This window comes from Schistocerca cancellata, chromosome 3, assembly GCF_023864275.1.
Source record: "Schistocerca cancellata isolate TAMUIC-IGC-003103 chromosome 3, iqSchCanc2.1, whole genome shotgun sequence".
Lineage (NCBI taxonomy): Eukaryota > Metazoa > Arthropoda > Insecta > Orthoptera > Acrididae > Schistocerca > Schistocerca cancellata.
The window spans coordinates 557,198,806-557,211,500 of NC_064628.1; the positions used below are offsets into that span (position 1 = coordinate 557,198,806).

Sequence of the window (12,695 nt, forward strand, 5' to 3'; positions counted from 1 at the left end):
TAAAATTTTAAGTGATGATATAAATGTCAGGTCTTGGGGACCAAAAATTTTTTTAAGTGGCTGGTTTTCAAAGTACTACATTTTGAATAAGAATCAAATGTTCTGTGATTTAATACATTCACAGCACATTCTCACATGTAGCATAATTCATCTTGCGCAAAAGGAAATTTATTTTGAAAGTAAAGCTTCTCTGAATCACTATTCACAATATTTTCCTGCTACCTGTTATGATTTAAACAGTTGTGACACCACATTCATCAAAAGCAGTTTGTTGTTACAAAGTATTGCATAGTCTTCGTCCCACAGCTTTTGATGCATTTTGCTGTCGATGCACACTTGTGTGAGCACTGTGGTTTGTTGCTGTAAATGGCACATTTTCTTTGCAAATTAAGTTTTAGATTGGTGTTTTTCTCTCGTTTACATTTTATTGCTGCAGTATTATTCTGCAGTAGTGGGCTAAAGTAAAATTCTTTGTTAGAGTATCAGTTCTTATCAGTTCAATACTACAAAAATTTAACTCAAAACTACCGTAATTCTAAAAAATTCCTTTATTTTTCCCGGTTTTCTCCCAGATGGAAAGACTCCCCAGTTTTTCCCTGATTTCCTGGTTGTCCTGGGGTGTGTACACCGTCACATTCACGCAATAAGACCTAGGTGGTAGACCTGTTCCACGCATCCTCCCACTACCACCTACTGCAGTCCGGTCACAAGCATCTCCTATCCCATCAAAGGCATGGCTACCTATGAAAGCAGTCATGTGATCTACAAAACACACTACAACCATTGTGCTGCTTTCTACACTAGCTATCTGTAGGCATGAATGGGCACTGCCAAACTATTCCATGAGACAGCTGGAACACCGAGTAGCTGAAAGTGCTACCAAACACGACATATTTCTCTTCAAAGACTGCTTCACAGCCTGCTCCATCTAGACCCTTCCTACCGACACCAGCTGTTCTGAACTGCACAGGAGGAACTCTCCCTCGCCTCATCCTTCACTAGGCCCTGTCCTCCCCATACTTATCCCCATTTCTGGTCCATTTCCAGATCACAGACACCTATGCTGCCAGCAAGACACAGAGGCTAGTCTTTTTTTCCATCTTTCTTCTTTTCCACTCCCCCAAACCTCCTCACTGTAACTAGCAGCCCTACTCTGACCCCACCACATGCCTGCACACTCCCAAAAGCAGCACTATATTCCCCCCACTCTTAACCAGCTATCCTTTTCCTTTCTCCTCTCATGCCTCCTCCCTGCCACCACACCAGGTTCTGCTCCTGTTAAGATGCAGTTGCTGCCTGCAATCCAGCCGCAGCTGCTGGAGACAGTGGTCACATGTGTGAAAATTGTGCTTGTGTGTTCCCTGTTTCTGAGTAAAGCTTTTTGGCCAAAGGCTTAAATGTTTAACTGCCTTTCGATTCTGCCTGTCGGCGAGGCAACACTTCATCTATATGAGGAGTAACAATCTATCCTTTTCATAATACTGTAATTAGTTCATCCTAGACTTTCCATTGTTTAAAATTTACCAAAAGCATTTTGGGTCTTACTCTTCTGTTTATTTCTTTTGCAAAACATTCTTTCATCTTCAACTGCCCTAAATACAAAATCTAGAAAACTGGTTCTCTGACTTCACTGTTAATTTGTACTACCTTTTTTTTGTACGCTTACTACACATTATTTTAGTCTTCTTGTAACTGACTACCAGACCTAAGTCAGACTTGCACAATTAGTTGTTCTACTCCCAGCTGAAGTTTATTTGCACTAGAGGCCAGCGGTATGTCATCAGCAAAATAAAGGTGGTGAAGTGCATTGTTACATGCTGTGTAATGCTACCTGCATTTGATTACTATTTTTAGTAATAATCTTTGGTGCAGTCGCTGACTTATGTTTTCTCTTTGTTTTTGTATGTGTTTTATTCTGTTATTGAATGTGCTTTTTGTAATAAGTTGTATGAGTTATAGTCTAGTTTTTATGCTGCAATAAAGCTAATTGTCTAGTTCCACAACAATTGATAACCCCGAAGCGATATCTAATGGTTACTGACATGAAATTTGATGGTCACTGATACTTCGTGTCATGCTAAGTACGAACATTCATATGAACTGTGTCGCACATCTTTCACGTCCGAGTTCACTGTAACTCCACGATGTCAGACCAACCACCAACTATAGACGTGTCTACTGACACAGTAATTAAATGCTCGACAGTAAAGCAACAGAATCCCATGCTGTGGTTTGTACAACTAGAAAGTCAGTTTGTGCTAATGCATATAACTGCAGATGACATTCATATAGTTGCTGCACTCAATGAAGGCGAGGCCACAGAAGGAAGCACAAGACATTATGGTGTCACCACCCAGCACTGATCATTATTCAACCATCAAGAACACCCTGATTACCCAGCTGTTGGAGTTCGTGGCAAAGAAACTGGAGAAACTACTCGAACACTGAATAGCAACATGATCGCACCCCATTGCAGCTACTATGCCAACTGAATACATTAGCGAGCAATGCAGTCAGTGACAACGTTCTGTGGAATATATGGTTTTGCACCTGACAGTCAACGCGCAGAAGATATTGACTGTGTGCAGCAGTGATCTAGATGCACTCGTGCGAACCACAGATCACACAGTGGAAATGTATCTGTCCATATGTGTCTCAACTGCTTGCCCACAGCCTCAGGCAGATAACACCCTTGCCGTGCTACAAGCACAGGCTGCTAAGCTCACTGCACAAGTTGCTGCATTACGGAACCAGACTGACAGTTGCTGATCTCGTCACCACCACTCAATGGGAAAATGCAGCCACTCGCCTTTGTCAGCAAGTCTGTTAGTACCACCAATTGTACGATTCTGAGGCACGGGAGTGTAGCCTGCTGTACAAACAAGGTCAATTAGCAGGAAGTCAGTGATGACTGCAATTGGCTCTCCAGACAGCAGCCGTCGACGGTACGTAACAGAACATGGCACAAAGCTTAAGTTTTTGGTAGACATGGGTGAGTAGACATGGGTGCTGACTGTCAGTCTACCTACCTGCCAAGTCCCAACGGTGATAACTGCACCTTTTTGCCACCAATGGTTCTACAACTGAGACGTATGGTCATGTCACATTACTGTTGAACTTGGCCTGCAGCACAAATTTGAATGGCAGTTCATCGCAGCAGATGCGACACACCCGATACTCATGGCAGAATTTTTATCGTTTAGTGGACTTCTGCCTGACCTCCATTACCTATGCTTTCTGGACACTATTACCAACCTAGTAAGCCAACGTAGAGTGTGTTTTGTGGGAGAGACAGCAGCACGGATGATTACTGGTGATTCTCCATTCGCAGAGCTCCACAGACAGTTCCCACAGATCACATGACAGAATCCGACACTAGCCTGTGTGCTAGTGTGCACTGTAGTTTGACTACTCCTAGACCATCAATTCATGTTTGACCATGATGCTTGACACCCCAGAAACTGAAGATACTTAAGCAGGAATTCTCGTCAATGCTTGCACAAGGAATCTGCCACCCATCAAGCAGTAGTTGGTCAACTCCACTACATGTTATCGCAAAAAAGAGTAATGGATAGTGTCCATGTTGTGATTATAGACAGCTCAATGCCAGAACCATTCCAAATCGATATCCAGTTCTGCATATTGAAGGTTTTTATGTTCAATGTCCATGGCAAGCACATATTTTTTACTTTGGACAATTCGTAAATTCTCCCAGATACCTGTGGCACCAGATGACATTGCTGAGACTGTCTGTACACCATTCAGATTATCTGAATATAACTAAATGCCTTTTGGACTTTTCAATGTTCCCCAAACATTTCAGCAGTTCATGGATAAAGTCAAATGTGAGTTGGACTATTGTTATGTGTATATCGACAACGTCCTGGTCGTGTCAAACTCAGAGGCAGAACACCTGTCACTTATGACAAATCTTCACTCACCTATGTGCACATGGCCTGCTCATCAACCCAGCAAAGTGTGTCTTTGGAGCACCTGAAGTACAGTACCAAGGCTATACTATCAATATGCACGGCATACAATGACCGCAAGAGAAAGAAGACGTTATACTTAATTCTCCACAGCCTACGGCAGTCAAAGAATTGTGATGATTTCTTGGTGTAACCAATTTTTACCATTAGTTTGTTTGGAATCATGCTCTCCTAACTTCACCACTGAATACATTCTTGCATAGTTCACTGAAGCCAAAGGACAAACTCCAGTGGAATAGTGAGGCCGAGTTGGCATTTACCAAGCTGAAGACTGCCATTGCAGAAGCTACACAGTTAGTGCACCCAGTTCTGCAGATGCCTCTTGCCCTGATGGCTGACGTGTCTGCCACTGCAATTGATGCTGCACTGCAACAGCAAATAAATGAGCATTGGCAGCCCTCTGCCTTTTTCTGTAAAATGTTATTGCCATCACAACAGAACTGGTCCACTTATGATTGTGAATTGGATGCTGCCTATGCTGCTCTGAAGAAATGTTGTCACATTTGGAGTGACAGCAGTTCACTATCATCATAGATCACATGCCACTAACAAATGCTTTCTGTCGGCATCCTAAGAAAGCGTCACTTTCTAAGCTGCAACATCCAGACTATATCGGACAATTCACTACCAATATTGTTCATGTTGATGGAGAACTAAACAAGCCAGCCGATGCTCTCTCTTGGATTGAAGCAATCACTGATGCAGTTGATTTTGATGCTCTCACCACACTGCATCAATCAGATACTGAATTATGAGATTTGTTAGTGCTACCCTCAGGCCTACAACCGCCGTATTACACTGCCACTGACAACTGTGCTGCTATATTGTGACATTACTGCTAATAAACCACAGCCATTTCTATATCTATGCCCTGCAAACCACCATGAAGTGCATGGCAGAGGGGCACATCCCTTTGTACCAGTTATTAGGGTTTCTTTTTTGTTCCATTCACATGTGGAGTGCTGGAAGAATGATTGATTGAATGAATGCCTTTGTGTGTGTGTTCAGTAATTATTCTAATCTTATCCTCATGATCCCTATGTGAGCAATATGTAGGGGATTGTAATATATTCATAATCATTTAAAGCCATTTATTGGAACTTTGTTAACAGACTTTGTCAGGATAATTTATGTCTATGTTCAAGTGCCTTCCAGTTCAGTTCCTTCAGTGTCTTTGTGACACTCTCGCATGGATTAAACAAATCTGTGACCATTTGTAATGCAAATTCAATATCCCCTTTAGTCCTATTTGGTATGGGTCCCAGACACACTAACAATATTCTAGAACCAGTTGCACAAGTGATTTGTAAGCAATCTCCTTTGAAGATTTATTGCACTTCCCCATCATTTTACCTATAAACCGAAGTCTTACCACCTGCTTTACCCATGACTGAACCTACGTGATCATTCCATTTCACAGCCCTACAAAGTGTTACACCCATGTATTTGTATGAGGTGATCGATTCAACAGTGACTCAATGATATTATAGTCATAGGACACCACGGTTTTTTGTTTTGTGAAGTGCATTTAAAGCAAGTTGCCAATCTCTGCACCACTTTGAAATCTTACTAAGATCTGTCTGAGTATTTATGCAGCTTCTTTCAAATAGTACTTCATTACTGATACATCTGTGACTATTGACTTTCACCAACAGGCAATTGCCTGTTTACATAACATGTCGCATCATGGAGTATGAGCCACTACCAACATGGAGAAGCAAGCTTTTGTCTGGCCACACGTGGACAAAGATTGCAAGAAATATGTGGAACAATGTGTGACCTGTCAACAAAATAAAGTCAGCCTGGCACATTAGGTCTCTTGTTGGCATGTTTCTTCCTTTGAATCATCGATCTGACATTGTCCGCCTAAATCTCATATGACATCTCCCACCATCAGGAGGATACATTTACTGCCCTACAGCCATCTATCATTTTACATGCTGGCCCCAGGTGTCGCCTATTGCCAACATTACCACTGAAACTTTCGTGACTGCATTCTTCTGAGGATGGATTGCCTGTTTCGGTGTGCCTCTACGAATTACAACAGACGAGAGAAGACAATTTAAGTTGTATCTGTTAAATGCACTCACCATGCTACTAGGTAAAATGTGGATTAGAACTACAGCTGACCACCCAGCAGTGAACGGTGTAGTTGAATGCATGCAACGCCAACTGAAAGTGTCACTTCGATGTCACGACACACAGCGGTTGACAGAGACGTTGTCCATTGTTCTCCTGGGCCTCCCTGCATCACTGACAGAAGACTTGAAAGTCACAACTGTAGAACTTGTATATGGTCAGCTGATACAACTGCCTGACGAGTTCTTTGCCAACACGCCAGATGACTGCACAGACCGGTCAGATTTTGTACAAATGCTGCATACACAAACCCGGCAACTAAGACCCACCACACTTTTGTTTTCAACAAGTTACGGGAGTGCCACCATGTCTTCGTTTGGCATGACACAGTATGCAACCCAATGCACTCACCCTATGATGGACCTTACCATGTCATCAATACGGACAACACATTCAAAGTTGATATGAGGCGTACGCCAACCACCATCACTGTTGACAGGCTTAAACCTGCTTTCCGCACTCATCTAACAAATCAAGGACTCAACAAATACTCTATCATGTGTTACTGATCAGCCACAATGGACATCGCAGGTGACCTCACATGTGCCATCAGCAGTCTGTGCATGACCCTTTGTTACCCGGTCCGGACGACATGCCCGAGGTGGTGAAGTGCAGTGTTATGTGCTGTGTAATGCTTTGTGCAAATGATATTTAATGATTATCTTTGGTGCAGTCACTAACTTCTGTTTTCTCTTCATTCTTATATATCTTTTAGTCTGTTGTTTACTGTGCTTTTTAACAGAGTTGTATGAGTTACAGTTTAGTTTATGATGCAATAAAGCTAATTATCTAGCTCCACAACAGTGTTTCAGTACATTCTATTAACCTGTATTCCTCCACCTTTCTCTCATGTCAGGGATCTACAAACTTGTTACAGGAGTGTTAAAAATAGTTATGATAATGTGGAATCTCTCTGCCTGATTTTCTATTCAATTATGAAATTCTTACTGTCATGATTAAATCTACAGTTTGTGGAAACTGAGACAAAAGTTCTCAATCTGTGAGTCCCAGACAAGGTGGTGATTCATATGCAATGTTCCATTGTAAAATTTCCTTTACAGCTTGTTATTTGCTTGGTTAAATATGATTTTTTCCCCTAGTGCTCATTTTGTGAACATCTTGTGCATTATTTATACGCAGCTTACAGAACTATGTACATTTTTAATGTTGTCTCTCTTGTTAAGTGGAACAGTGGCCACATTATTACGTAGTCTTACACTGCAGTCATTCTCTACATAATTTTCCTTTTCTATTACTGTTCACCCACCTTTAATGTCGAAGATTTCACCGGAATCTTCTGGCACCATCCCTTCCATCATGCCTCAAGTCACTGCATAATCCTATTCATGCAGGGAAGTTACCTTCATAGCTCCCAAATTTATTGAATTTAGCTTATGTTAATCTGTATATTTGTTTTGTCCATAACAGATGGTCTCAAACATTGTTTTGCACATAATCTTGGAAAAAAATTTAGGCTAATCAGTTCTAGATATTTTGGCAGGCTTTTTTTTTGTAAGATAATTACTTTATTATTACAATGATATCCTCAGTTTGGACATGTCTGTCAATCTGTAGCCTTCTAATGGTTTCTTTTCAATTCAAGCATCTTTTTCAAAAATGCCAGTCGTAAGTTTTATTTTTTGTTGATCTGTGCCATACAGTGCTACATTCTCTGAAAAGGATAACTTTCACTTCTAAGTTAAATAGGTTTTACAATAAACAATGTTCATATTTTAACTTCCAAGGCTTAATTTTTTTACTGTGGGTGTTTATTACCAAGAAGATTAAAATTAACCTTCTATTTTATTACTTATTTCTTTGTTGCTCTGCTTATTTTTAAGATCTTTATTGAGTTGTTTTGTCAATTTCTTTGTTGCAGTTGTTCATTGCTGGTTTCTGTATTGCAGTTGTTCATAGCTAATTTCTTTATTGTAGAGCCTTAGACCATCCAGGGAATTCTGTGTCTGTGAGGATTCTGCTGATAGATATATTGTAGGGTGCTTGAAATGAACGTTGACAGGGCCACAGAAGAGAGAATTGTGCTGATTACTTGCACATTCATAACAAAGAGTTTCTTCAGGTTGCAAATAGTTGTGCTCATTTCAAGGCTGTTTTAAAGTCAAGATGTTTCCAGTGATGACTTTCTATGTTCTAAATACTCTGACAGAATACATATGATGACAGTAAAAGAACAAAGTGATGTCCTCTATGGTGTAGATTTTCCATAGGTAGAGAAAGAACTACATTCCCTGAATAAGTCAGCTACAGAGGTAGACGTTACCCCCGCTAAGAAACCATGATGGGTGAATTCAAGTCATAAGCTCCATCCATCAAGAAAGTGCAGAGTAATTACTGAAGCTGTGAGGGAGTACACCAAAGCAAAACTTCAAAGTAGAAATTCCATATGCAGAAGAAAATAAACAAAAGGAAGCTTCCACAACTTGCCACAAATTTTTCATTTTCACACACATCAATTTAGCTGTTGAATTGTGTGCATCCTACAGTGAAAAGGTGCAAGCTTTAACTATCATCCCAGAGTTATTATCAAAGAAAACAATTTTGCATCATAGTCCATCAGCACCAAAATACATGGAGAAATCAAATGTGAGATCGGTAAATGGAGTGTTTGGAAGACCAGATCCCTATTATGGTTATCCTGTAGAAGCAGCACACGTTCAAACAGCACAGTCACTATACCTGAGAGATAAATGGTACTGTTCTCAGCACAGTGCCAACAAAAAGGACACTGTAACAGTTGAAAGACAATGATTCGCAGTATTATAAGAAACTTTTGTCATATACAAGAATGAATATACAACATTAGACACTTCAAGATCAAAATTTTATGCACTACATCCCAAGTGGGTGGTTCCACAACAACCTCTTTATGTGTGCACCGTACAAATTTTGAACTTAGTGTGGTAACTTTGGAGAACCTATGTGAACATGTGACATACAACACCTTTTTTGAGCATGTGAAGTCATTAGTAGTTTGTAATATAAAGTGTGAGTCTTGTTTGTTTGAGGAATGTGGTGACTGTCTTGGAAAGGGAGGATTCTCTTTACAAACACTTAGTCTGAATGACATAGAAGATGACTCTTCAGAAGTCACATATGCAACATAGGAGGAAAATAAACTAAGAAAATTGTTGCCATTAACTGTGCCATTGATGAACTCAGGAAACGGACAGTGAAAGCAGTAACACACCAACATATGAAGAAACTGCAACAACACACTGCAGAAGTGAAGGGATGTGTACATGCTGAAGGACTATGTTTCGCGATTTTGCCAAGAACTGGTCAATGATTCTCCCAAAAAAAGTACAAGGGTACCACTGGAGTAATGAGCAAGTTCTTTTGAAGGAGTGATATATTTTTAGAAAAGAACCATAAGTGTTGCAGTTATAAGTTACGACACATAACACAACTCGGCACACACATTGCTGGCAATGCTCAAAATCCTACAACAACTGCAGCCAAAGGCAGAAAAGATCATCATAATTTCCGATGGTGCTTCCAGTCACTTCAAATATTGTTACGGGGACATACAAAGCTGCTGGTAATGGGAAGGAGCCTTTTGATAGTGTAGGAGGCTCGTTGAAGCATCATGTTACAAAACAATCTTTCCAGCCCAACACAACTGCAATTTAGAATGCTGAGTACTTTACAAGAGCAATGGAATCATACACATCTACAGCCCTTATTCTTTTGTCCAAAGAGGAAATTGAAGAATTCTGCCAGCATAAAAGCACAACTGGTCCAACCAATATTCCTATGAAAGGAATTCAGAAGACCAATAGCTGCACTCAAAGTAATGATTATGCTGAATGCAGTTTAAAAAGCAAAATTCAAGAAGAAATATCATTTGTCCAGACATCATCTCTGAAACAGCATGAGAATATTCAGATTCACAACCTGAGAAAAGGGATGCTTGTGGCAAGTGTGTGTGGCTGTGACTGGTGGATCACAGAGGTTAAAGACATCAGTTATGAGTTAAATGAAATATTTGTGAACTTATTCCGACCACATAATCTGGCTCCTGGATATGGGTTTCCATTTCTATGACAGCAATGACACAGTGTTCACTTCCCATTCACAATGTTTTGAAGATTGTGACTTCCCCAGTTCCTCTTGGTTCAACAGGAAGGCATCATTCAATATCAAAGGAATGATAATGATGCAGTGGAACACACCTTTGTTCACTGAATAGCTGATTTCAGTTCAAAGCAGAATGCACAGAAGTTGTATGCTTTGGAACCTGCCACATTTTACATCTTTCACATATATTTTAGAAGCATTTAATATGTTTAAAACATATGCCTCTTTCTCATTTTTCAGAAGAAATCAAATTCACTGTTATAAAAATATGGTTTCATTAACTCAATATGGGATAATGCAGTTATGGAAACTGGTTTAATGCAAGGCAAAATTTTCAATATCTGTAAAATCTGTTCAACTTAACAGTGGTGCTCCTTTGCAGGGTATTTAGTACTATGTGATACTAATAAACAGTAAAAAAAGAAAAAGGGGGATTAGTATTTTTTGGAGAAAAAGTTTTTTCTTAAATTAAACGAAAATCAGAACACTGCAGCAAAAGCACTTTGACACATATGTTCAATGTGTAAGCTAACATTGTAATCACAAAATAGTCACCTTTCAATTAAAACAAACTAACAAAATATTGATCAATTAAAATAAACTAACAAAATATTGAAACTGTTCCAGAGATAAAGTGTTTTAAAATTTTCTCAGAAAATCGCATGTGCGAAATGGTGGTCGAGGCATCTTTCGCGGCTTGTATCTCAAGCCAGGGATTTTTTGACAAAATGTAAATTTACAGGTTTCTTAGTTACTCCTGAGATGTAACACATGCTAAATTCGATAACATCCAAGGCTATAAATTTAAGATTTTTTACCTTATCCTGCCTGAACTGATATAGACTATGCAACCACTATTTTCTTAAGAACCGTATGGGTATATCACATAACTAACGAGGAGGAACTGAATAAAATTGGGGAGAAAAGAAATTTGTGGTCTGACCTGACTAGAAGAAGGGATCAGATGGAAGGGCACATTCTGAGGCATCAAGGGATGACCAATTTAGTAGCGGGGTGGACTGAAAACTTTTGAGGGAGACCTAGAGATGAATACAGTAAACACATGCAGAAGGGTGTAGGTTGCAGCAGTTACTCAGAGATGAAGAGGCTTGCAGCAGATACAGTACCATGAAGAGGTACACCAGTCTTTGGAGTGAAGGCCACAACACCACATCTCCTTTACTCAATTACATTGGCCCAATAATTTTTTAGGTAATTTAGTAATGGAGAAATCAAAATCTGATTTTCATATTACTATTTAGTTTATTAAATTGGCCTACAGTATGCTAACCATACTAATTTACTATTCAGCATATTGCAAATATTTGTGTACTACTGTTTTCCTACCTTCTAGGTAATTGAATTACTTGTTAGGAAAATAAAATACATGGTTACTTTAGGCCCGCGCACACGTATTTAATACTGTTGTCTTAAGTACTGAAAATTATTGCTAACGAGCGCCATCATATGTTGACAGATTCCTGAATCTACAATGAACCAAAAACCAATGTATCAGTACTGGACCAAAATTAATGGTAACGACTTCATTTCAACATCGTTTCGAGGGAAACAATTAATCCATAATAAGATAATAACTGACATTAATGAGATCAAACTTTGTCAATCTGTACTGCGGAAGGTTTCACACTCACTTTGCAACATCCTCGAATTCAGTCTTCGTCTGTATGTTGATAACACCCATTTTTATTTGTACCTAATAGCTGAAATACACTTGAGCGCAAACTCGGTCAAAAAATACCACCTTCCACAGCCTTATGCTTCTCCTCTACCATCCAATAACAATACACGGACACCAAAATAATGCTGTATCCACAGATAATATTTGTGCTGTTCCGACCAAAGTTTTCACATTAAACACTTGTGCCAACATTACATGTTCGGAACTTTTTCTCGTATTTAGTAGTAACAGGCTGGGTGTAGATTGGGCTATGATGCAGCCATATCATACAAAAACTTTGACACTTCAAAAAAAGTTATTCCCGTATATAACAAGGGGCAGACTGCAGTGAATAATGGACCAATGTATAGTAGTTACTTCATCTATGATAGTTTAAGAACACCGCGAATGTTTTTGTTACAATTACCGATGAAAGAACTGCAATCGGCCACAATTTTTGAATGAATGTAGGCTTCGCGAAACAGGTCTAATGGTGTTGTTCGAACAGCATATGAAAGATATCTACATACATACTCCACAAACCATTGTGAAATGCATTTACATCCACACTTTGCAAAACGCCTTGATTTCATCGGGCCCTGGAGCTTTGTTCATTTTTAATGATCTCAGTTGTTTCTAAACACCACTGACACTAACACTTGTTTCATTTATCTTTTCTGTGGTACGAAGATTAAATTGGGGCAATTCTCCTGGGGTTTCCTCTGCAAAGGAACACTTTGAAAACGGAGTTAAGCATTTCAGCTTTTGCTTTGTTGCCCTCAATTTCAGTT

At 39.6% G+C, this 12,695-nt stretch overlaps 1 protein-coding gene across 1 annotated transcript in view; it reads right to left on the reverse strand.

The window, feature by feature from the left end:
- Positions 1–12,072, reverse strand: part of LOC126175401 (glutaredoxin-3) — a 37,758-nt gene extending 25,686 nt beyond the window's left edge. The window contains exon 1 of the mRNA XM_049922193.1: positions 11,879–12,072. Within this exon, the coding sequence (XP_049778150.1) occupies positions 11,879–11,928 (50 nt within the window). The 5' untranslated portion in view covers positions 11,929–12,072. The remainder of the gene's footprint in view (positions 1–11,878) is intronic.
- Between the last annotated feature and the right edge of the window lie 623 nt (positions 12,073–12,695).